The sequence below is a fragment of the Cetorhinus maximus genome, chromosome 10 (assembly GCF_964194155.1).
Source record: "Cetorhinus maximus chromosome 10, sCetMax3.hap1.1, whole genome shotgun sequence".
In the NCBI taxonomy this organism is placed as follows: Eukaryota; Metazoa; Chordata; class Chondrichthyes; order Lamniformes; family Cetorhinidae; genus Cetorhinus; species Cetorhinus maximus.
Genome location: NC_135888.1, coordinates 80,884,227 through 80,908,280, shown reverse-complemented (window position 1 = coordinate 80,908,280; position 24,054 = coordinate 80,884,227). Strand labels below are relative to the sequence as shown.

The following is a 24,054-nucleotide window of genomic DNA, read 5'->3' as shown; positions in this document are numbered from 1 at the left end:
TCATGCACGCCTAACGAGGGAAGAATTCAGGCCTTAGAAAACAACATTTTCACTGGCTTAAGGGTGGCTTACACAAAATAGTAGTACTCAGCCACCAGAGCATGCTACCCATGGTCGACGTGAAAACCATGAGATTTGTTGTTGGGCCTCATATCGCACCAAATAGCTTAACCTAATCATGGATATTTATTGAAAACAATCACAAGGCTTGGCAGTTTTAAGAATGTTGATTCAACTTTAGTGCATGTTCTTCAATGTTGGTTAGTTTAGAAAATGAGTACAGAAAGGCCAGTTATAGATAAACTTTCCCCACCTTGAGTTTGTGGAGTGTAATGTCACCTAGTCTGAAGTAAACCTTCATGTAGTACGCGGCTTCTTTAGCAGACTGCAATGGGTGGGAACTGAACGATAACGCCTTCAGGTAATAGTTCTCAGCCATCTCATATTGTTGGTATAAGTAGTACACCGTGGCTAGTCGATAAAAAGCAATCTGTTCCTTCAGTTGGCTTCCTAATGTTTGATAACAAAACCTTTGAATTAATCATATAATGAAATGATTTTTTTTTCTCTATCTTTAGTGAAAGAAAAATGTTAAATGCGTTGGTATTGGGGATATTCACCTGTATAATGGGATACAAATAGAGTCCAGGTGGTCAAATATGGATAAGTAGTTATTGTTCAACTCACATTCAAACTTTTGTGCAATTATAGAAAAAAGACACTTCGGTTCAGAGGAAGCATTTGGCTCATCATGCCTGTGCTGATATTAGTTCTTCCTTAGGAACCATCAATTGCAATACGTTTACTTATTTTTTAAATATTATTTTCCTTCAACTGTTAGATCCCATCATATTGTATAGCTAATTCCCCAAGTATATCCTTAAAGTTTTAGCAAGTCTCAGCAATTTTACTTCTGCTTGCAACCAGGCATACAAGATCAGCACAGCAGGTACCCCATCAAAACTAATACAAAAAAGAGTTAATCTAAATTCTTATATATTTGTGATTAACTGGTTATCAGTAGCACTCTCTATCTCTCAGAACACTTGGCATATTGTTCTTATTTACTTCTTTATGTATCCACTCCTGAATGTATAAACACATACGGAATATTTGTACATATGTTTGTCATCTTTATATGATTCTGATACTTCTAATCATCACAATGTCAATTATTTTCACTTTATATAAAAAATTACGTTTTGAAAAATAATGGTATTCATTCTGACATGCTTCCTGTAGAGAGCCCTGTTTGAGTGTGTGTTGAAGATGGACAACAAAAGTCCTGACACTTCAAATCATGTTCACTTCAAGTCCACCCACTTCCCACCTCTTCCGAATTTATCCTTTAGTATGTCCACTAAAGAGTAATACATCAGGAGTGCCAGCTTTCCCCAGCCCTCAGTCTGCAACATGTGTCAGATCAAATGGGAAGTTCATCTGGGGATCCAGGCTAGGATTGAGGCTGGATACCCCAAAGAGGAATGTAACTTAAAAATATATATAATTAAACGCAGCCTACTCCCTTACAAAAAAGTGTGTTTGGGAGTCACTGGCAGCAATTTCCTCTTATTTCAGATTGGAGCTAACATGACCCCAATCCCACCTGGGAACTCAGGTACACTTTCTGATCTCTTCATTATGTCGGGCAGCCCAGCTGGATACTTGGTGGTGCTGCCAGCCATTACTGCACTGTGAAGTAAGGAACCTTCTCTTGACCCAAAAGTCTATTAGAGCAGAGTTTCCAGGCAGGCATACTTCAGCATTTAGACCAGGCCAAATCCCAAATGTATTTTTTGCTACTAAATTATCTAATATATCAAAATAAAAAATTGTAGAATTTCTATATTTAACCTCTTAAATGTAAATTAACATTTTCAAATAATTAATTTGAAATTAATATGCCATATTTTTCAGTCATACTTAAACTTAATAAATAAATGAGAAATTACTCACCAGTGTTTACACTGAGTCTTACAGCTGCAATCGCATATTCTAGGGCTCGTTCTAAATGGTTCAGTGATGTATTGAGCTCAGTCAATTTATTTAGAAGTCTAAGCTCTGCATCAGTATCTCCTGTCATCCTAGCCAGAGGTAATGCCCCATCCTGAGGAAATTTCATAAAGTTTCACATCAGACAAAATCAGATTGCTAAGTAGATATCAATGCGAACTATTAAGCAATGCTTGTTTTTTCATAAACATATGATTCTTTATCAGATGTGGTCCCAAGAACATCAAAACTGAACTGGAAGAATGAAAAATTAGCAAATACAGAACATCTTATTATGTATTTGGAAACTTCATAATGGGCTGGGTTTTACGGACCCTCGGGTTGGCAGGCATTGGTGGGGGTGGGGGTGTAAAATTGGGCACCATGCCTCGGGTGCTGTTCCTGGTACCTAACCATCCACCTCGTCGTACTTGCTGCAATTTTACCAATGGCAGGGGAGGTGTTGAGAGGCCTGTCCACCCATGGGCCAACCGAAACCTCGAAGTGGCCCACTACTAGCCCGCACTACTGGGATTTTATCCGCATCAGGCAAGGCCCATTTTAAGGACAGAATCTTGGGGAGGCAATGGGATGTTGGCTGCCAGCTGGAGAGCCGGTGCAACCCCCAAGTTGCCTCTTTTCGAGAAGGCTTACCATATCTTGTGCCACTCAGGCACTTAACAGGCCAGCGACAGGCCTTCCCCTAGGATTAAAGGTTTTGCCTGTGAACCAGAGGCGAGAAGCACTTCTGTATTCACCAGTACCACAGGGGAGGTGGAGGTTTCTGCTCATACTACACCCACCTGAGGCCTGGGATCAAGGAAGGACCCAGGCACAGGTGAGTGATGTGCGGGTCCTGGGGAGGGAACCAGCAGCAAGGACAGGGGAGCCCTCAAGCATGGCGAGCCCCACACCATCTTCTGGGTTAATATCAGCAGTGGTGGGATGATGCTTAAGTAGGCATTAATTGCTCACTTAAGGGCCTCAATTTGTGGCAGGGAGCAGGGGAAAAGGCTGTCCACAGACCTTCCATCCATGGGCTTCATCAAGGTGGAGGTGGGAGGTGGGAAGGTGGCAGGGTCCTCACTCACCATCCTCCCGTCCGGTTAAATGCACCCCCACACCCCCCCCCAAATTTGTCACGGAAGAGGGCACAAGAATCCACTTCAAGCCCGGCAGGTTCCACTGCTGGGTCTAATGGCTGTTCAAGGGGCAGGGATACCTCATTTACAGCTTCCTATGCCCATCAGAGACCAGCCCCGCCAACAATGTCTTCCCCACCCTCCCGTTTCCCCTTTCACACTGCCCTGTTCACCCAGAACCCTCACCACCCTCAGCCCAGCCTGACAGCCTGGCCCCTGCAAGACCCTGGCCTTAAGTAAAAGCCTGAACTCTATCGAAGCGTGCCTTGTTTGGGACTGGCCGCAGTCCCAGGAGTGGCCACCACTCCCATGATGGCACAGCTGAAACCAACAAGCTGTCAGCTATTTGATTGTCTGGCAGGTCTTGGAGGTGGGACTTCCTCCCCAGATGGGAATGGCAGGCCTGCCTCAAGCCAGTTAACAACCTAACAGCTGTTAAATGGCTGCAGGGTGTGCCAGCCAAGTGGAAATGTGGCTCGCCTCCAATTTCTATGCCAGGCAGGGTGAGAACCACCTTAACATCCATTACAATGGGTTTCTCACACAATGGACTACTTTAAAGTGCACTGGCTTATTATTTAGGGAAATATGGAAGTAATTTTGCACATAGCAGGATCACACAAACAACAATGATCAGCTCATCTGTTTTTGATGATGATCATTAAAGGAACCATAATGGAATTTGACACCAGGGGAATTCCCATTTCCTCTCTGAATAATTCTATTGTGAAAGATTGGCAGTGCTAAGTCAAAGGAGTTTCTTTAACTCAAGATAGTTTTGGCTTCTGTGTTTCAGATTGCTCTCCAGAGCTCCTAATTTCCATGCAGACTGTTTTCACTTGCCCAGGTATCAAGGTAAATCCATAACCTGCCTAGAGAGCCCTCTTTAGTTTATTTCAGTTCTATCATGTTCTATCACATGATACACTTGGCTTCAGAGGATAGTGGTTAACAGAATACTAGGCTTTGCTTTAGTCTTCAACTGCCACACAAAAAATAATTAGTAGAAGATATTAGCAATGACACTATATATTTAAGCTCATCTAACTGCTTGTGTAAGAGGATTTCGTTTATTCCTTGATGGGATGAGGGCGTTTCTAGCAAGGACAGTATTTGTTGCCTATCCCTAATTGCCCTTGGACTGAGCAGCTTGCTAGGGCAGCCAACGGGCTACAAACATTACTGTGGGTCTGGAATCACATGTAGGCCAGACCAGGTAATGACGACAGATTTCCTTCCCTGAAGGATATTAATGAACCAGATGGCTTACAACAATTAAAGTTAGTTTCATTACTAAGGCCAGGATATTGAGTTCGGTGAGTGGGGGGGAGCGGGGCCCGCTCATCGACGCATAAAATGACGCAGGATGATGTCGGGTGGAACATTTAAATTTTCAGGTTGGCGGGGGCGCAGCCGAATCAGCTGTGTGCCCCCCGACCTGTCAGCGGCCTATTGAGGCCATTGACAAACTCATTAACATCATTAATGGACCTGCCCGTCCAACCTTAGGATTGGAAAAAGCATAAAACCTCATCCACGGGCGGGATGAGGTTTCATGTACGTTTTTAAAAATTTAATAAAAGTTGAATTAAAAGTGATGGACATGTCCCAACTCATGTGACAGTGTCATATGAGGGGACATGTCAGGGAAATTTTATTTGTCTATATTTCACATTTTTGAATTTGGCGCCGATCTCCCTGAGGCGGCACTTAGCCTCAGGGAGATGAGTGCGCTCTTTCATGCGCATGCGCTAAAGAGTACACTCTCAGTTTAGGGAATCCCCCCCCCACCTGCAGTGGGAGCGCACAGCGCTTCCTGGCGGACATCACACTGAGCGGGCCGCCGATCAGAGACGCGCCCGCTCCTGAACTTTCCCCCAATGGGGGGAAAATTCTTCCCTCAGATTAGCTTTCAATTCCAGATTTTTTTTTAATCAATTGAATTGAAATTCCACCAGCTGGTGGGATTTGAGCCCATGTTCCCAGAGCATTAGGCTGGGTCTCTGGATTATGTGTCTAGTAACATTACCACTAAATCACAATCTTCCCCCCGATAGTAACTTAACCTGAAACTTTAACTCTGTTTCTCTCTCCACAGATGCTGCCAGATCTGCTGAGTATTTCCAGCAATTTGTTTTTATTTAATAATAAATTTATGTCCTAAACTATATTTCTAAAAAGTAGTTACTTTCCTTCTCCTGATGCCTATCAAAACAATCTAGTCTGAATCTCTTTCTTCAAAGAAAACTGACAGGTTCCCTAATTTGAAAATGTTAAGCTAATGAATATATTTTAATAAATGAATGGGAACCCACTATGTCAATAAATTCCAAAAGACCAACAAAAAATTGTACATGATCAAATCACACATGATAGTCGTATTTGAATTAAAAAGCTTGTTTCCTCCCTTGGGCAACTGCCTGGCAATAACTGTTAATTCTAAACAATTCTACCAAAATAAGCTGAAACATGCTTCTGTGAGTTAAGTTGGGTTTTTTTGCCACTTATGCAACTTGCTACTAAATTTGCATAATAAGCTTTATTCTTATCACGAGGGTATCATCCATCCGAATGGAAACTTGTTTTGTACTTCTTTTCTGAAGAATGGCACCTTTGACAATGTAGCACTCGCTCAGTGCTGAAATAGAGCATCAGCCTAGATTACATGCTAAATCCCTGGGAATAAAGGATAAAAGGCACTTCTTATTATCCTTCACTAGTTTACTCACGTCAAGGTGCTAAAATTCCCTATTAAGTACCAATTGTCACACTGGGAATGCAATGTGTTTCTGTAATAATGGATAAAATGTGTGCTATACAATATCAGATGGATATAAAACACCCTGGTGTAGATTTTGCCTTCTAGGTGGTTGACTGGTAGAGGTGGGCTGACTTCCAAGACTGCCGTCCAAATCAGAGGGCCAGCAGCTCTGGAGCCTCAGCAGCCTCACCAGGAGATGTGGGCGCTTTTGAGGCACTTCAACATGGAAGCACCCTCAAAGGCATTTGTGAAATTAAAAATTGAGGACTGAATCCGGTAAGGCCCCTCAGAGCAGAAGGGAAACTATTCTAGAGGATTAGTTTGGGCAATGGGTGCAAACTTTCATGCCCGCTGTCCTCTGAGTGGGGCTTGAAGCGTTCGTCTCTGAAGGCTTGTCACAGGGAGGCTGCCTTTGAGCTGGCAGTGTCATCTCAAGGTAGAGGAAGGGATGCTCCACTGGTAGCGACACACAAAACCATCCCTGAATGAGGCCTTAATGATCTTAATTGGCTGCCCACCCACTTCTTGTGGTGCAGGCAGCCAATCCAGTTCCTCACTCGCCCCTTGGAAACTTCCCTAGTGATGGGAATGTGTCAGAGAACCGTCCTCACTTGGCTCTTCCTTTTTTCCCAGCAAACCCCACCACCTCCATGGGGCCAGGATTGGCCTTTACCTATCATTAATTTCTGTTTGTAGCAGCAGAATTGTTTTTTTTAAACTATAACAGCAGAGATAGTTGCATCCATGTAGTCTGCTCCAATTAACAGCGTTAAGAGAATCAATAGCTTTATCCCAGTATTGAAAAGTTCTATTAATTCCCTTCTAAACCGAGTCTATAATAAAATGATAATGAAAACTTATCTGAGTAATAAGAATGTAGGAATTATCCGCAAGGGCGAACCTGGCCGAACCGATGGGATCCAAGGCAAGAAAATGGTCTGGTCACCAGAAGAAACTAAATATTTTATTAAAATAATTGTTCTGACCATCCCCCTTGCTCAGGGGCTGACAGAATGATTGCCAGGAGCTGAGAGTAGGGCTGAGCAATGCCTCCTCTCCCAAGACAGAATATAGCCGTAGTTTCCATAGGTAATGGGAGAGGTACTCAAAATGGTACTTACATTCGACAGTCCTATTGCTTATAAGGTGCCTTCCCACTGACTCCCCCGAATCTCTGTCAGGGAGCTCACCACTGGAGGCCAACATGAAGTGCTAATGTGACATATTCCAAGGATTTTCAATATTTGTTATTCTGGTAATATATTTTTAACACTTACCCTATAAAATGATTGTGCTTTCTCTTGCTCCCTAGGTCCATTGTAAAACACATCCCCTGCTGCTTCATTGATTTTCATGGCAAACTGCAAATCCTCCATTCTCTGAGCTGTTTGTACAGCTGCCTGAGTGATTCATGAGAATCATCAAAAATACAGCTCATTAAAACAATTTAGGCGCTGAACAATTTCTGTCTTAAAACCTATGGAATTATAATTAACATTTTTCAATCGAACAAACCAAAAGCCTTTGCACAATTAGGATGCATTTCTTTCCGATGGAAGCGAGGCCTGTTCTCTTACCTCTGGGCAAACAAACACAAATTCACAGAATCACAGAACCTTTACAGTACATCGAGTACTGAGTCTCTGAAAGAGCATTCTACCTAGTCCCACTCCCCTGCCTTATCCCCATAACCTTGCACATTCTTTCTTTTCAGGTAGCAACCCAGTTCCATTTTGAATACCTCGATCAAACCTGCCTCCACCATCCTCAGGAAGTTTGTTCCAGACTCTAACCACCCTCTGGGTGAAAAAAAGTTTTCCTCAAAAAAGTGTAAAAAAATTGAAAAAAGCAGTCCTTTGAATACACCTTGGTCTTTCCCTTTAATCCACACCACCAACCTAATCCCACCACAAAACCTCTGACTATAGCTGGACTTATTCCTATTATCACCTCTCTATTCCTTGTTTACTACAAGGATATTTTTAACCCAATGATTCCTACATAACCAGGTTTATATAACTTGAGTTTAAGTTGAGTTCGGAAGAGTCATGTTGGACTTGAAAGGTTAACTCTGCTTCTCTGTCCACAGATGCTACCAGGCTTGCTGAGTTTTTCCAGCGCTTTCTGATTTTATTTCTGATCTCCAGCATCCGCAGTATTTTGCTTTAATTTGAGTTTTCTCTGTGTCCATTCATGAGGGTATTTTGGTTGCCACGCCAGACATGAGTCAACCACATTATTTCTACTGTTCCTTCTACCCCTTTTCACTTTTCTCTTTACCTCTTCCTAAATAGTTCTCTCCTGTCATGCTTCTTTTTATTTCTCCCCCTTCAGTGCTCTGCCCTCCCAAATCCTTACCTCAACTTCTTTTTTTATTCATTTAAGGGATGTGGGCTTCACTGGCTGGACCAGCATTTATTACCCATTCCTAGTTGCCCATGAGAAGGTGGTGGTGAGCTGCCTTCTTGAACCGCTGCAGTCCATGTGGTGTAGGTACATCCCCAGTGCTGTTAGGAAGGCAGTTCCAAGATGTTGACCAAGCAACAGTGAAGGAATGGCGATATATTTCCAAGTCAGGATGGTGAGTGACATGGAGGGGAACTTCCAGGTGGCGGTGTTCCCATCTATCTGCTGCCCTTGTCCTTCTAGGTGGTTGTGGTCATGGGCTTGGAAGGTGCCATTGAAGGAGCCTTGGTGAATTCCTGCAGTGCACCTAGTAGATGATGCACACTGCTGCTACTGTGTGTCGGTGGTGGAGGGAGTGACGGTTTGTGGATGTGGCGCCAATCAAGCAGGCTGCTTTGTCCTGGGCAGCATGAAGCTTCTTGAGTGTTGTAGGAGCTGCACTCACCCAGGCAAGTGGAGTGTATTCCATCACACTCCTGACTTGTGCCTTGTAGATGGTGGGCAGGCTTTGGGGAGTCAGGTGGTGAGTTACTCGTTGCACAATTCCTACCCTCTGACCTGCTCTTGTAGCCACAGTATTTATATGGCTAGTCCAGTTCAGTTTCTGGTTAGTGGTAACCCCCAGGATGTTGGTAGTGGGGGATTCAGTGATGGTAATGCCATTAAACATCACGGGGCAACGGTTGGATTCTCTCTTGTTGGAGGTGGTCACTGCCTGACACTTGTGTGGTGCAAATGTTACTTGCCACTTGTCAGTCTAAGCCTAGATATTGTCCAGGCCTTGCTGCATTTGGACATGGACACACTACCTCCCGATCTGCCTGCTCTCCCGCTGTTGTCTAGGTTTGACTCCTTCTTAGTAAGCCTACCACTTCCCTGTGTGCCTCTCTTGGCATCCTCTGAAAGGCCCAGTGAGGCAATCATCACTGCCACCTTACGAGCAGCAACCCCAACTGCCCTATCCTATTCGCTTGCCAACCTTCCTGTCCAGTTTTGCCAATCTCCTTCATTTCTGACCTACTCCTCCCTCACAGTACTGATCCTGTGGATTTTGAGTGGGTCAGCTATCATCACTTCTCTATGCATTTCTCTCCAGGATGTGAGTTCTCCTAAGGTCCTTGCCATCCATTAGCTCATAATAGAATGACTGCATCAGTATTGCAGCCTTGAAAGAAATCCCTTCCACTAACCTTTATACAACAGTGGTTTGATCTTAGGTGGTGTATTGTGTACAATTTGGGCACCATACTTTAGGAAGGATGTGAAGGCTTTGGAGAGGGTGCAGAAAAGATGAATGATAATGGTTCCAGGGCTGGACCTTAACTATGTGGATAGATTGGAGAAGCTGGGCTTATTTTCATTTAAGAAGGTGAGAAGAGATTTGATAGAGATGTTCAAAATCATGAGGGGTAGAGACAGAGCAGCTAGAGAGAAACTGTTCCCATAGACGGAGTGGTCGAGAACCAGATGATCCCAACATAAGATGAATGGCATAGCAACCAATGGAGAGATGAGGAAAAACATTTTATACAGCCTGTGGTTAGGATCTGGAATTGATAGTGTGGTGGAGGCAGATTCAACAATGCCTTTCAAAAGGGAATTAGATAGTGCCTGAAGATAAAAGAATAAATTGCAGGGCCATGGGGAAAGGGCAGGACAGTGGGACTAGCTCAGCTTTCAGAGACTGGCACAGACACAACGGACTCCCTTACTTTGCTGGCAGCTGCCCGATTGATCTTGAGGATTTAATTCAGCAAGGTTAATCGGGACACCTGTGAGGTGAGTGGCCAGATTTAAAATGAGATCACGGCCTCATTGCTGGGCAGGGGGTGGGGGGGGTGGATGGTGAACTGACCAGTACACTCAGCCAGTCAGTCACCCAGAAATCAGAGCTGACCACACTGTCCTTGAGGAGTAACATTCTGATATTTGAAATAAGTTCGTACCTGAAAGTATAGCTCAACAAGCTCATCTTTTTCCATCATGTAATAGATTTTTCCAGCCAGCAGCCAAGCCTCTGCCTCCTTGTTTTGTATTCCTAGATCAATGAAATTCTTCAGGCTCTGTTTGGTATAATCTAATGACAATCTGTAGGAACTAACATTTGAATTTCAGTTACTTTCAACACTTCAACAATTCCTGTGTGATGGATGTATAAGACACAAGAAAGATCTAGACATCTTTTATAAACTAAAGTGCATAAAAGCATATTAATGTTGCGAAAGTTGAGTAAAATATTTTCATCCCAAATGAACAGAATACTTAAAATATGAAAAAATGGTATCCATGGAAAGACAATGTTTGTTTTAAAAAAGAGGCATACAGTAACTTAATGATGATTGGCTAAGGGTTGGCAAGGTCTAATTAAATGAGCTGTTTTGATATAATGCTATATTTTGTCTTGGCATAGGTGGCCCCACTTTATTTCACTTACCTCTCTGTGTTAAATGACAGGTGCAGATGGCTTAGAATGTTCAACATTTTCATCTCTTGTTCCTTGTCCTTTAACTTCTGAGAAAGCATTAGCCAGTGCTCATAATATATACTACATTGCTGTCTATCATGTAAAACCTTCGCATAGAAACTGCAGAGTCGTTCAACAGCCCGGACTTGGTCTAAATAAAACATATAACTGAATAAGAACAAAGAATAAAACTTAAAGAGGGATTATAGACTTTAACCTAGGCAAAAACCATTGATTTCAAGGCCTGGATTTTTATCTTCGAGATATGAATTGTGATGTTGCTATCATGCCTCCTAGGTTCAGAGTTGCTTCCTGAAGCAGGCCTGAGGCAGAAATGGAGGCAGTGGATGGTGAGGTGAGCAGGTTAAAAGGCTCACCTCCATTCAACAGGGCATAGTATCCACTATGGACAGACTCATGGGCTCTAGAATAACATGGTATCTTTGACTTGTTCATGAAACTGTAAAAATAAACAAACAGGTGTTCGAAAACCACTTTGAAAACAATAATCCTATTGGGAACTCATAAAACTGTCAATCAAACACAGCCATACAAACTCCACTGGGAAAAGAAATCCCCTTAATCGCTTATGAAACTGTCAAAATAAACAGACATTCAAAAACCTCTTCAAAAAACGTAATATCATTAACAGCTCACAAAACTGCCTACCAAAAAAACTCAGTCCCCTTGACAGCTGTGTCAACAGCCCCTGCTGAGCGGAATCCATTAGTGGGATTTGGAGCTCAGTCAAGCATTCACAATGGGCTGAATTTTCCCCCCCTGTCAGGGCGGTTGTGCGTGAGCAGGCAGGAGCAAGCGCAAACACGATCAGCCCCACTGATCGGGTGCATGTCGCCATTTTGCGTGATACTCGCCTGGAAGCGCTGATCGCTCCCTGTGCAGGTGGAGGGGTTCCCTGAATCCGGGCCTGCGCTCTTTCATGCATGTGCAATTTGTTTAAGGTTCAAACATTTAAATAAAGAATTTAAAATATTTTAAGACATGTCCCCTCATGTGACAGTGTCACATGAGCTGGGACATGTCAAGGAACATTAATTTAAAAATTTATTTAATTTATAAACACTTCATGAAACCTCATCCTGCCTGCAGATGAGGTTCCATGAAAAATGCGTAGAGCTCTTCGTCTGTCCGCCAACCTTAAGGTTGGTTGGGCAGCTCATTTAATTGATTTAATTAGTTTTAAACAGGCCTTAATAGGCCTTTGACAGTTTAGCGAGTGTGCAGCCGACTCAGCTGCCCGCCCACCGAACTGAAAATATAAATGACGCACAGTGACATCAGGGCACCCGCACGACGTCATCGCGTGTCATTTTACATGCCGACGAGCAGGCCCCGCCCCCGCTCGCTGACCAGAAAATTCTCCCCGGTGAGTTTCCATTGCATATCTGTGCCAACAAAATCTCCAGAACGGAAGACAGTCAAAACTTTTAAGTAGTGGGACAGATGGCCATCTGTTCCACTGCTTCAAAAGCTGAACAGATGGCTGTCCTGTCAATGAAAGAAGTCTGTCCCTGACCTGTCCACAATTTTATTGGAGGCAGGCAAGCTTATGGAAGCCCAACAACCCTCATTCCAATTGATCTCCTTAAATGGCCAGTTGTTGGTCATTTAAAGGCCATTTTCCACTCAGTTGGATTTTACAGCCAGCGGGAGGAGCTCAGGAATGAGGGAGATGCCCGACAGATCATTCTGCTCGAGCCGCAGGTAGGAAGGGGAACACCTCCATCAATGGCCCCATTTCCCGATTGGGCACTGCCCCCAAAGGTCTGCCACCCCAACACCACCCCCCGCCCCGGGTGCTCCCTTCCCGCATGGCTTACCATGATCATGGCTTACCATCCTGACCCCACCCTCCTGTCCCTCCACCCCTTCCCATTCCCACAAGATCCTGTATCCACCTGATGCTGGGGGCTCCAACACTTAGACTGTTGGGACAGCTTGTAGTCCCAGCTCAAGGTGGTACTGCTGGGACTACAGAGCTTCTGGCCAAACAGATTGTTTGGCAGCTCTCTGAGGTGGGACTTTTACCTGAGTAAGGGGAGAAAATTCAGCCTCCAGCCAATTAATTCTCCTCGGAGTGCAAAGTGGCTACAATTCCCTGTTGACTCTTTGGCGGCATGGCTGGAAGCCTCCCCATTCAAAAACTCCTGTCTTTAAGATTTGTTATGCACAATTATCACTTTGAACTCTATGGTAGCTGCTTCTAGCTATTTTCTCCTTATCTAAATGTGTGTTAATTTCATTTTTAATTAATGACTTGGAATCTCCATTTTTTACAAATGGGTGCAACAATGGTAATTTTGTAGTTCTGTAGCACATATCCACCCTAACAGTCCCCTGAAATCTAGACTTTAACTGTTTCCTTCTTAATCTCCCTCAGAATCTTGGATATATCTGTTGGGCCCTAGTGCTTTCTCTAGCTTTAGCCTAAATAACTTTTAATGTTATCTAACGTAATAGGGCTCATCTTCCTCTTTCTCTCTCTCTTAACCACTTCAGGATTCATCTTGTGGCCAATACTCTTCTCTTTATAAAAGACCAATGTGTAATACTTATTAAAATCTTCTCCGTTTTTTGATCATCACCTCCAAATTGACAATCCCCTCCCTCAGATGTCACATCTCACTTTTACTTCTCTTTTTATTGATATAATAGAAAATACTTTCCTGATTCTTTTGTTGGAATATTGCTGTTCCTATGTTTCCTCTTAACATTCTTCATTCTGCTCTTAATCTTTTCTCTTGTTTTTTTTTTCATATTCTCCTCTAGCATTTTTTTCAGTATTCTTATTTTCCTTATTGGCACTCTGCTTCAATTTTAATTGTTTTCTACTCTCTATTTAGCCCTGGTATTCTGAAACTTACTACTGCTTTCTTCTTTATTAATGTAATTCCTACAAATTGTGATTGCAATTCAAAATACTTAATTGGCTGTTAAGAGCTTTCGGTCATCTCGAATTCATGAAAGTTGCTAAATAAAATGCAAAATTGTTCTTTTTGTTCTGTGACTTTTCAACCTTTTTGCAACCTCCCAAAGTTGGTCTACAGTCCTTTGTGCCAATTCATCGATCTAGCTTACCTTAGCTAGCTCACTCCTCAACTTTTGACCACCTGCCATAATGCAATCTGATGTTGTAGATTTTGTTTAACCACCTGCTGATTTGAATATCATCTGATACATGTAAAGATTACAAACCTAACTGCTTATTCCGGGGCATTTATTATTCTTATGTGTAATACATTTGACTCCATCTGATCTAATACTTACAACGAATGCTACTGGTTTTCATGGCAGTAAGAAGTGCTAGCTCATAAGTCAGTCTCCCGTCTTCGATCAAGCCTCTGTCTATGTAGTATTGTCCTAAACAGAGGAGGACTTGCATACAACCCGATTCTGAGCTGCCGTCTTGCATTTCTAAATATAGGTTCAGAGATTTCCTGAGGTAGCGTTCCGGCAGTGTTAGAATTTTACAGCTCAGAGTCAGAGACCCAAAGTTAGCATGGGCAATAGCTTGGTTATGTTTTATGCCAGTCTCTTCTGCAGTCATTATTGCACACAGGCAGTTTTTCAGAGCTTCCTTCAGTCTGGTTTTCTTTCTTAGAGATATTGCCAGCATGTTATGAACAACGCCCCGCTGTACAGGACCGTATGTCTCAAGTGATGATTCCAGAAGAGAATTTAATATTCCTGATGCCACAATGGGCTGATGATTTAAAATGTACAACCAAGCAAGAAAAAGAGAGCTTCTGAAAGCTCCCCCATCACTGATGTGTTTTGCTCTTTCTGCCGACTTTGTCATGTAATCAATTGCCCTTTCATATGACTCATATTGCCGGTATAAATTGGCCAAGGCAAAATACAAGTCCCTCTGGATGTATATATTGCCTGTGCTAGTTGAAAGAACTGAAGCCTCTTGAAGGTAAAATGCAGCTTGTGTAGGAATTTCACCATTACAAATCCTTTGAGTGTTAAACTTAGAGATTATTTCAATGATAAAATCAGCTTTCTGCAAAGAATCAAACAACGTGCTGCTTGAGCCAGGCTGAGCAAGTCTTAGTGCTGCCAGTGCAAGCCCAGGTAAGCATTTCTTATTGTATATTGAGCTTAAAATCAAATGCACATCCACTGGAACTATTTTACTTTGTGAACTGAAATTATTTGAAAGAAACTGCAGGTGTTCAGCAAATGGCAAAGTTTCTTCATACTTTCCAATTTCTAGAAAAAGTTTTGATATCAGAAAACAGACACGTGCCTCCAGGAGGTAATCATCAGTGATCATTGCTTTTTTAAGTATAATGTTAAGTATCTCCAACTCATTTTCTGAACTGAAAACATGGCATGGGATGCACAGCAGAAGAGTTGCAGCCTTTTCCACAAGGGTATGAGATTTCTCTTTCATTTTTAGCTTCAAGTACACAGAAGCCAGGTTTACATATAAAGCAGTCAACAGGTAAAGATCAGAAAATGTCCCTTGCACTAGAGTCATTGCTTCTTCAAAGTAAACTCTGGCCTGGGAGAACCTGAGCCTTTTAGCACAAAGTCTTCCTAAAAGGAAACAGATTCTGGAATAAGCCCAGAGCTTGTTGTATCTTTTGGCCATCTCCCTTGCCATTTCCAAATATTGTAACACTTCTCTTTCTTCAGTTACCCCATATAAAATAGACCCTATGAAGGAAAAGGACAAATCATAGAAACGTTTGAAATGTGCGACATATTCCTCTTGGTTTAGGAATAATAGTACAGGGTCAAAGACTTCAGGATCATCCAGGTCTCCAAGAAAAAGGTCAACATAGAACTTTTGTTCATCAGGTTGATCCGCTTCAGGGACAAATTCCTTCGATTTAGAAGAGTTAGTCTCAGGAATGTTTGCTTCACAATCTAGTCCAGCTAGACCAGAAGGGAGGTGGTTTTCAAATGTTGAACAAAGGAATTCTCCTGTCGAGATATTATAGAATAGCAAAATATAAATGTCTCAGAAATATTCACCAATTAGTCAAAAGCAATGAGCCCAGAAATTACTGTTGGTGATATTATTGAACACATGTATCATTAAAATAAATATTTTCACACCTGCATTAAAATATTGACAGAGGAATGTCATACAAATATATTGTTCATCCACTAATATTGCCCACAGTGATCTTTAGGTTAGAGTGTTTAAATCAGACTAGTCAAGTTTTAAGCATCATTAGAATGTTCTGGTTAGGTGAAGAAATAATGTGAACCAAAAGAATAGTAACAGATCATTATCAATTACTCAGGAGTGAATCCATTTAAAAACTTAAATTTCTTTGCAACTAACACTCAAATTCTTGAAATTAGCCACATACGTCTGTGTTATAAGCAAAGTTCACAATAATTCAAATAATCAACAACATATGACATGAATATTTCATTGCAAGTCTATTTTTTAATGAAATTGGTACTTGAAATTATTACTTACCTTGTTCACTTTCTGATATTACCTCTGGCCATGTGCATTTATCTACATTAGAAACAACATATATACATGCTGTTACAAATAGAGAACACTGGCTTATATTTTTATAGATAGATAACCTTTCTGCAGCTCCATAGTTGCTTAAAGATAAGCACACAAAGTAGATCAAATGTTCTGATAGGTTTAGTGCTATGCCCTCATCAAAAGCATAAGACAGAAAAGCCCACAGAGCAATATACAGTAAATGGATTTGTTCAGACTGCAGTCATTTAGGTGGTAATTAGATATGTGTGGATTATAAATTGATATAATTAATTGAGCATCTTTTGAATTTATATATCATATATCATTTACCATTTTAGTTGTAATGTATTGGTTTCCCTCTGCTGAGGGATTTCAACTGGTCTGGGCCTCACTAATAGCATCATTATCTCATCATAGTATAAAATTCTTACCTAGAAAAACAGGTGTCTCAATAATTCATTGCCATAATTGCAACGTGTTACATCATTTCCAATTAAAAACATTGACAAGGGAACACAAAATTCATCAATATGATGTAATTATGTATTGTATATTAGATATTTAGCTTTGTGCTTCAAGGTTGTGTCTCCATCCTTGGATGGAAAAACCTCGAGATTTTTGATTATCATTATCAAAATCCTGCAGTTCTTTTTAAATGTTTATATTATTGTCAATCATCCTTCTTTGTAATCTACAACTAATTAACAAAACGTTAAGCTACTGTTATTTTCCTTTATGTGTAGGGTCCATCATTTTGATGTCCCTTTCATGCAATTAAAAAATAATTATTGTAGCAACCATTGTGGTGAAACTCCAGGGCATGCAGTACCACAAGACAAGATGCTGATTACTTTTACATATATTCAGTTATTCATTTCTTGACATAAAAGCATAAACAATAACTGTCAAAACTCACCTGCAATGTGAGAACAGACATAATAATAATAATGATAATAATTTGTTAGGTTAGTAAATCCAGCTGGCAGTCTTTAAAACAATTTCTACCACTTTTTGTTGTAGCATTCATATATGGTCACTTTAGTGAGTTCTGAGCTCTGCTATCAGCAAGAGATACAGAATGGAAACCAGGTGACTGGAGCTGAATTTGGAGGTACTGCCAGAGGCCCCAAACAGGACATCTGGCCTCTCTGAGTTGAAAGGTTCATGGTGTTGAAAGAACTAAACAGAGTGTAGAACACAATGTAACTCAAATTCCAATTGGGCTGCAATGCCAAGTGTGTGGCATAACAGACTCCAAGTCCAATGATGTAAGAATCATGTAGCACATCATGGGGAAGGGATCATATACATACTAGGGGCAATTCCAAATGGAAATGACAAACTTTACACCATTGGTAGCTTATTACCCCATTCATAATAGGAAATCAAGCTATTATAAGCAATGTACCTGTCCTTCTTTATATCTGTGTGGGCATTAGAAGTTTGAAACAAGGAGGCTGATGTTCAGAGAATGCACTGTTGGAGGGGAACCTTATTGTGCATTTAAGAAAACACAAACGACATACGCATGATTATTCAATGTGCTTGTCCGGCGGGAAAGACCTGCCACTGTATAGTTAAAAAGTCAGCCGTAAAGTGTTAACCAATTGATTTGCTTATTTAGTGTGCATGTTACTTCAAACAACAAGTTTCAAACAATCTGGTGAAGGCACTATTTAGAGATGGTTCCGTTGCCTACATGGAAATGCATCCCCAAAGTATCAGATTGGGTTTAGTTGTTATGGCCTTCCAGTCATATACCCAGCTAACACTCTCTCAGTTCACACATGAAAAATAATCAACAGAGTTTCACAAGATAGCTAACACCTGTGAGACCATATGCCAGTGACAATCAGCACATTCAGCAGAGAAGAAAAGATTGGAGGGATAAAAATGGAAAATTAATCATGTAAAAATTGATGTCAATGATAACACACCTAAACGATAAACAGTGCTGATGTCAGTTTGGCAGAGCTTGTTCAGGAGATTGATGCAATGCTGTTCATCAGGTTTTTTGAGCATAGTCAGAGATGATTTTTCTTCCTCACTTAAGAACAGGAGATGGGCTTCCCTGTAAATTAAAGTTTAGATTTTAACTCCACTGCATATTCAATAGAAATTCAGTAATTTCTCAGTCTCAATAAAGCAATAAGCACCAAACTACCCAAATAAACTAAAACAAGTTTTAAAAAACTGGCATTTATGCTCTGAATAAATGTTTATCTGGATGGAAAATTACAACATGCAGCTTAACCTCCCATATGTCCTTTCAGCTCTGCACTAAGAGTGCAAACGATGGAAACCAACTCCACCTTATCACGTCATTCAGAAATGCCCGAAAGTGCATCACATACCACCACTTTGGAATGCAAAGAAATGTTTTAAGTGCTGGGTCAATACTGAAGTTAAAACTGAGGTGGTAGATTCAACTCCCCCATTCCTGTTCCACTGCCATTTTAACTGGTGCCTTGGGTGGTCCAGTGCCTATCTAAATTAGGGGGGAAGTTACATTAATCTATACAGATTGAGATGACATACATAGGACCCAAGGCCATTTCAATAGCCTACCGGGAGAAGCGGGAGCCATGTAACACCCAGCTCAGCACAGCCTGATGAACAAGGAGAAGAGATCTCAAAAGATAACTGTTAATATTACTTTTGTGAGGCTGATAAAGGAGAATTCCTCCAGGCTCCACTTTAACAATGTTGGCTGCTGCTGCTTCCTCTCCTCCGAGGATAATGACTCCCTCTCTACCTCACTGCTGGTCAGGACATTATGCCAGCTTGTAAACAGCGATCTGCAGTGTGACACCAATTTGGAGGTTTAGTCCTTAAAATAGGCTGGCACTCATGCTCAAGGGTTCAAGCAACCAACCTGCCCTCTCTGCCAGTCAGCCACCCAATTGTTAAACTCCACCCTAAAGTCTCTGTTGTTATGTAGCTGACCGATATCTGTCATGCACAGATGTTATCAGACATGCGGTATGGCATTATTGTGCATATCCTTCTTAGGGAGAGGGAGAATCTATTCAAAAAAGACTTGCATTTATTCACCCAGAAGGAGTCTATAAAGCCCAGTATTTCCACAGACCAAGTAGCATTTGCTCTAATGTGGATTCCCCAAAATCCATTTGATCTCCTAAAAAATAGTTTTGGAAAGTTTCTTGATGTACCAACCTCTCCCAACATAAATCAATCAAAACTCTAGGTTATGTAATCTCGCACCTTAGGCTTTTCATCTTTAGCTAGTTGCATTCCTTAACACTTTCCAAGGGCCTGGAGCACAAAACCATTTTTGTTTCACAACTTTCGATCAACTCTATCTTCATTTCTTTGCGTAACCCTCTGCTCATTTTCTTAGTTGCTAATAACCATTATTATTAATGTCTTTAGTTTGGAGTGTGCTCCACATTTTGGAAAAGGTAACCAATTATAAACGTAGAATCACCTGAATAATTAATATTTTATCATGGTTTTAAGAATTTGCCTGTAAGCATTTAGGTTGAGAAGTTTCTTTAAGGAAATCTCTTCCTTCAAAAGCACTTCTGTTTTGATTGACAATACGCTACAGCAGACAGATGCAGGTGAGTTCAGTAAGACTCTCAGTATTACATGCTGCAGCATGGAGAGGGCAGCAGAAGCATTGGTGATCACAGCTTGTACCATCAAAGGGTGCAGCCAAGCAGAAATGAGGGCCCAGATTTTCACCATGACAGACAGCCTCTCCATTGTGGTGAAAATAGCAGAGCTGCCTGAAAATCGCAAGTCCCAATCCCGAACATGACACTTCCCATTTTTGCGAGGGCGGGGATGGGAGCAGGGTGCATTTGCCTTGGAGTGTTAAACCCAACATATGCAGATTAGACCTGGTAAGAGCACATCTGAACTTCATGGATTTGTTTGGATTGCCAGGGTGCCCCTTTGGATTTGGTCCTGGGACACCTTTGGGGGAGGTAAGATACCCTTTGGTGGATGTAAAGTACCCTTTGGGGTAGAGTAGGTGCCCTTTGGGATTGTTCAAAGTAGGCATAAATGTGCATAAAGATACATAAACTAATTACTATCAAGCTGATTGGAATGGTCAGCAGACCTGTCAAAATCAACTGTCAAAACTGTCAGAATCTCCTGTCAAAAGTGTCAAGAGACCTGTCAAAGGGAGCTATCAAAAGTCTCAAAAGACCTGTCAAGAGTACCTGTCAAAGGGGGCTGTCAAACTCTCAAGTATTTAAAAGTCCTACCCGTTAAATCTTAAAAAAATGTCTGGAGTGCTAAAAAAGATTGCTTGCTATTTCACTCTGTCCATTGACATAGCCTGAGAGTTGCCATGACTAGATTAGTGCTGCATGACTGATTTCACAACCATCCATTCTCATGGTAGGGTGCCTACCATTTCATAGTTTGATTGACAACTACAAGTGGTTTTCGACTCTTTGATGTGGGCCTGTGAATTCCAATGCTTGTTGTTATAGGGATTGTGCATTTGAATGAAATGTTTGTTTTTATAAGGCTTTATTTAGCTGAAGGAATGTAAATATATTAAGTGGGTTTTTATGAATGAGGGTGTTTTTTCCCCCAGTATAGTGAAGTCTGCAATGGACACTAAGAGCTTTATTTTGTAGAACTTTATTTTATTTCATCTCTGCGTGAGTTCTGAGGTCTGCCCATGCTGGATACTAAATGAGTTAGCATGTTAGGTGTAAGGGCAAAGGGTGGTGGGTTGGGGGGTCACCTGCCCCAACATGCAGACCCCTTCCCCACCTCGCCCCCCGCCCCCCCCCCCACCCCACACCCCCACAGACAGAAAATCCAACAGCTGAGCAATTGTTTTTAAAGGCCAGGCTTGTGGATCCAGGTATTTTCTATCTCTGCACACCCAAGCAAAAATCTGGCAGAGGTGCTTCCTCAAAGTGAGGAATTGAAAATTAGGGAGTCGTCAATAGGCGAATCATTCAGTAATAATGTGGGGAGTCCAAGAACCAAGCCACCTGCCTAGAGTCTCAGATAAGGAGTTGTGTGTTGTGCTGGACAGAAAACAAAAAAGGAAGAAATAACACAGAAAACTAAGAAAAAATATTAGTGAAAATGTAAAATCTCTTACATACAGAAGGACTAATTTTAAGGAAGCAGAAGACAGAGGGTAGCAGCACCCACATGCCAGGTCATGTGTATTAGGAAATCCCAAGCATGGTGCTCATGATCTTCTGACCTGGGCATTCAGCAAACATGGGATTTGTATTCATAAAATCAGCCTTAGAAACACAATTTTACTACTGGAACAATGAATCTTAGTTGAATAATTGACATTTTAATGCTGTTTAAATCAGAAATTCTTTACTCACAGTGCTTTGAATTGGTCAGGCTGCACGTGCCTTATTTGGACAAACCCAATTTCTCCAGTAGATAATGACTTTCCCAAAACCCACTGCAGGTTAGATAGAAGGAGGCCAATTATCTGAATCTTTTCTCCTTCATTGAAACGTAATTCATCCACCTCACCCTCTTTGTAATCCATAGTTGCAACACAGGTACCAGTACCTAAAGGCAGAAGTTACTTTTAAGTGACAAGTTGCATGAAATGTGGTGGAACCTCTCCTGTTCTCCTCAACTTAAATGTAATCTGCCTTAAAGATGTATCGTCTCCATGAACATGCTCCTTCCCCGTCACAGGAGCACATAATAGAAACCATGTTTAACCACAATTTCCTTGTGAAGGCAATGCTTCTTTAATGAGCCAACTGTGTTTTTTAATTTAAAAAAAAGACACAAGTTCAGCAATTAACTTCTAACTGAATATACCAGGGCGAGGTTCCATGGGTTTCCCTCCCCCATGCACTGTACTTTTGATGAGAGAGCCATGCAAACTCCAGCTGAATACGAATGAAAAATGACAATGAAAATCATGAAATATTATGAACTTTAGTAAGTGACTGGCTAACGAATAATCTATGAATATAACTTACTTAAAATCCCCACAACAGATTTCATTATGTTCTAATGTTTAGACCGTTTCCTGATGTTGCCATTATTAAACACAGTTGACATGGAGGCAGAAATTAGAATCAGGAGGGCCCCAGTGATAAAATGTCCTTTTGTTACAGGTACTTTGGCCCAGATTTTCACTAAGACAGACAGACACTGTTATGGGGACAAAGCAGAACTGACCAAAAATCCTAAGACCCCTCCCCAAACATGGTCCTTCCCATTTTCACAGTGGCGGGAATGGGGACAGGGTACGTTTTGCGCACGCGCATTTTACAGAGCAGCTGGCTATTTAAATCATCAGCTGCTTCCACTCTAGTCAAATTTTGGTAGCCCAGGAGTGTAGAGCCCAAAGTGTGCAAAGTAGATCTGGTAAGAGCAGGTCTGAACTTGACGTATTTCTTTGGATAGCCAGTGACCTCTTTAACGAGGTAGGGTACCTGCTGAATTTGCCAAAAAATTTTATCCGCAGCCCCAGAAACGGTACAAAACAAATTCCAACAGCCTTACCTTAACCCAAGGGAGTAGGAGGGTGCGGCTCCTGGTGATGCAGGCCAATTATTTTTGCCCCTACTGACTTGTGCACCCAGAAAAAACTTTGTGCTCAAGAAGAGCGCATAGCAATTTGTGCAAAGGAGCACAGAAGTTGGGCATGGCACCTTCACACACACAGGCCAAAGAAGCCAGGTACCATGAGCAGCTGAAAGCCAGAGGGAGGGCAGGAGGTCAGGAGGAAGAGGCTGCTGCCCATACACCAGGAAGGAGGAGGAAGGGGGAGGAGAAGCAGGACAACTAGGTACTACCCTTTGGGAGGAGTGTACAGACCTGGGACATCCTACCTCAATATGACAGAGAACCAGTGCCCAAGGTGACAGAGGCTGAGCTGTGAGGTGGTGACAGATATGTGTCACATGGTCCAGCAGCAACTCGACCCACAATCTATCGACTCCCATGCCCTGCCAGTGGCTGTGAAGATAACCGTCACTCTTAACTTCTATCCTCAGGATCTTTCCAGGGATCAGGAGACCTGTCTGCTATATCCCAAACAGCACACAGCTGCATTAAGGCTGTAACTAATGTCGTGTTCACTCATGTGGGGGATCACATTAATTTCCCTATAGATTTGACATCTCAAACACAGAGAGCCACAGCCTTTTCCCAGTTAGCAGGCTTCCCTCAGGTGTAGGGTACTATTGATTGCACCCATGTTCTCATAAAGGCCCCAATTCAACATGTGGACACCTTTGTCAACTGCAAGCTCTTCCATTCAGACAATGTACAGGTGGTTTGTGACCACAATAAGGTCTTGTTTCATGTGTGTGCAAGGTTTCCTGGCAGCTGCCAAAACTCCTTCATATGAAGGAGTTCCCAAACTCCCTCAACAATTTCACCCACCAATCCAGATTCATGGTTGGCCTCTAGGGAACAAGGAGTACCCATTAAGAACTTGCAAAATGGCACCGTTTAGGGAGCAGGGCATTGGCATTTTAAAGATGCACTTCAGATGCCTCGTTCACTCAGGCGGAGCTCTGCAATATGCCCCAGCAAGGGTATCAAGAATAGTAGTGGCGTGTTGCACACTGCACAATATTGCACAGTGGAGGGCATACAAATCGATAATGATGATGCCATGGGCAGAGCTCCAACCTCTGAGGAGGTGGAAGATGAGGAGGAGGAGGAGGGAGCCCCTATCTATTTGGAAGATTCTGAGATGGATGAGGATGAGGAGGGCATCAATGACAGAGCAGCTGGGAGGCATGGCCATGTAACCAGGACTGACTCTGTGCAGTAGGGGGTCATCGCAAGATAGGTCCTTGTCCAAAAT

At 42.0% G+C, this 24,054-nt stretch overlaps 1 protein-coding gene across 7 annotated transcripts in view; it reads right to left on the bottom strand.

Annotated features, from left to right (window-relative positions):
• Positions 1-24,054, bottom strand: part of LOC144685797 (SH3 domain and tetratricopeptide repeat-containing protein 2-like) — a 99,716-nt gene that overhangs the window by 6,132 nt on the left and 69,530 nt on the right. For 4 of the 7 annotated variants that reach the window (XM_078550681.1, XM_078550682.1, XM_078550680.1 and 1 more), the window contains 9 exons: positions 21,590-21,785; positions 18,188-18,321; positions 16,230-16,271; positions 14,054-15,721; positions 10,736-10,916; positions 10,248-10,398; positions 7,173-7,295; positions 1,957-2,107; positions 314-510 (listed from right to left, as the gene is read on the bottom strand). In XM_078550681.1, coding sequence (XP_078406807.1) covers positions 314-510; positions 1,957-2,107; positions 7,173-7,295; positions 10,248-10,398; positions 10,736-10,916; positions 14,054-15,721; positions 16,230-16,271; positions 18,188-18,321; positions 21,590-21,785 — 2,843 coding nt within the window. Of the gene's footprint in view, positions 1-313; positions 511-1,956; positions 2,108-7,172; positions 7,296-10,247; positions 10,399-10,735; positions 10,917-14,053; positions 15,722-16,229; positions 16,272-18,187; positions 18,322-21,589; positions 21,786-24,054 lie in introns of those variants that run through there. The other 3 variants (XR_013577782.1, XM_078550684.1, XM_078550685.1) reach the window with 3 other exon arrangements.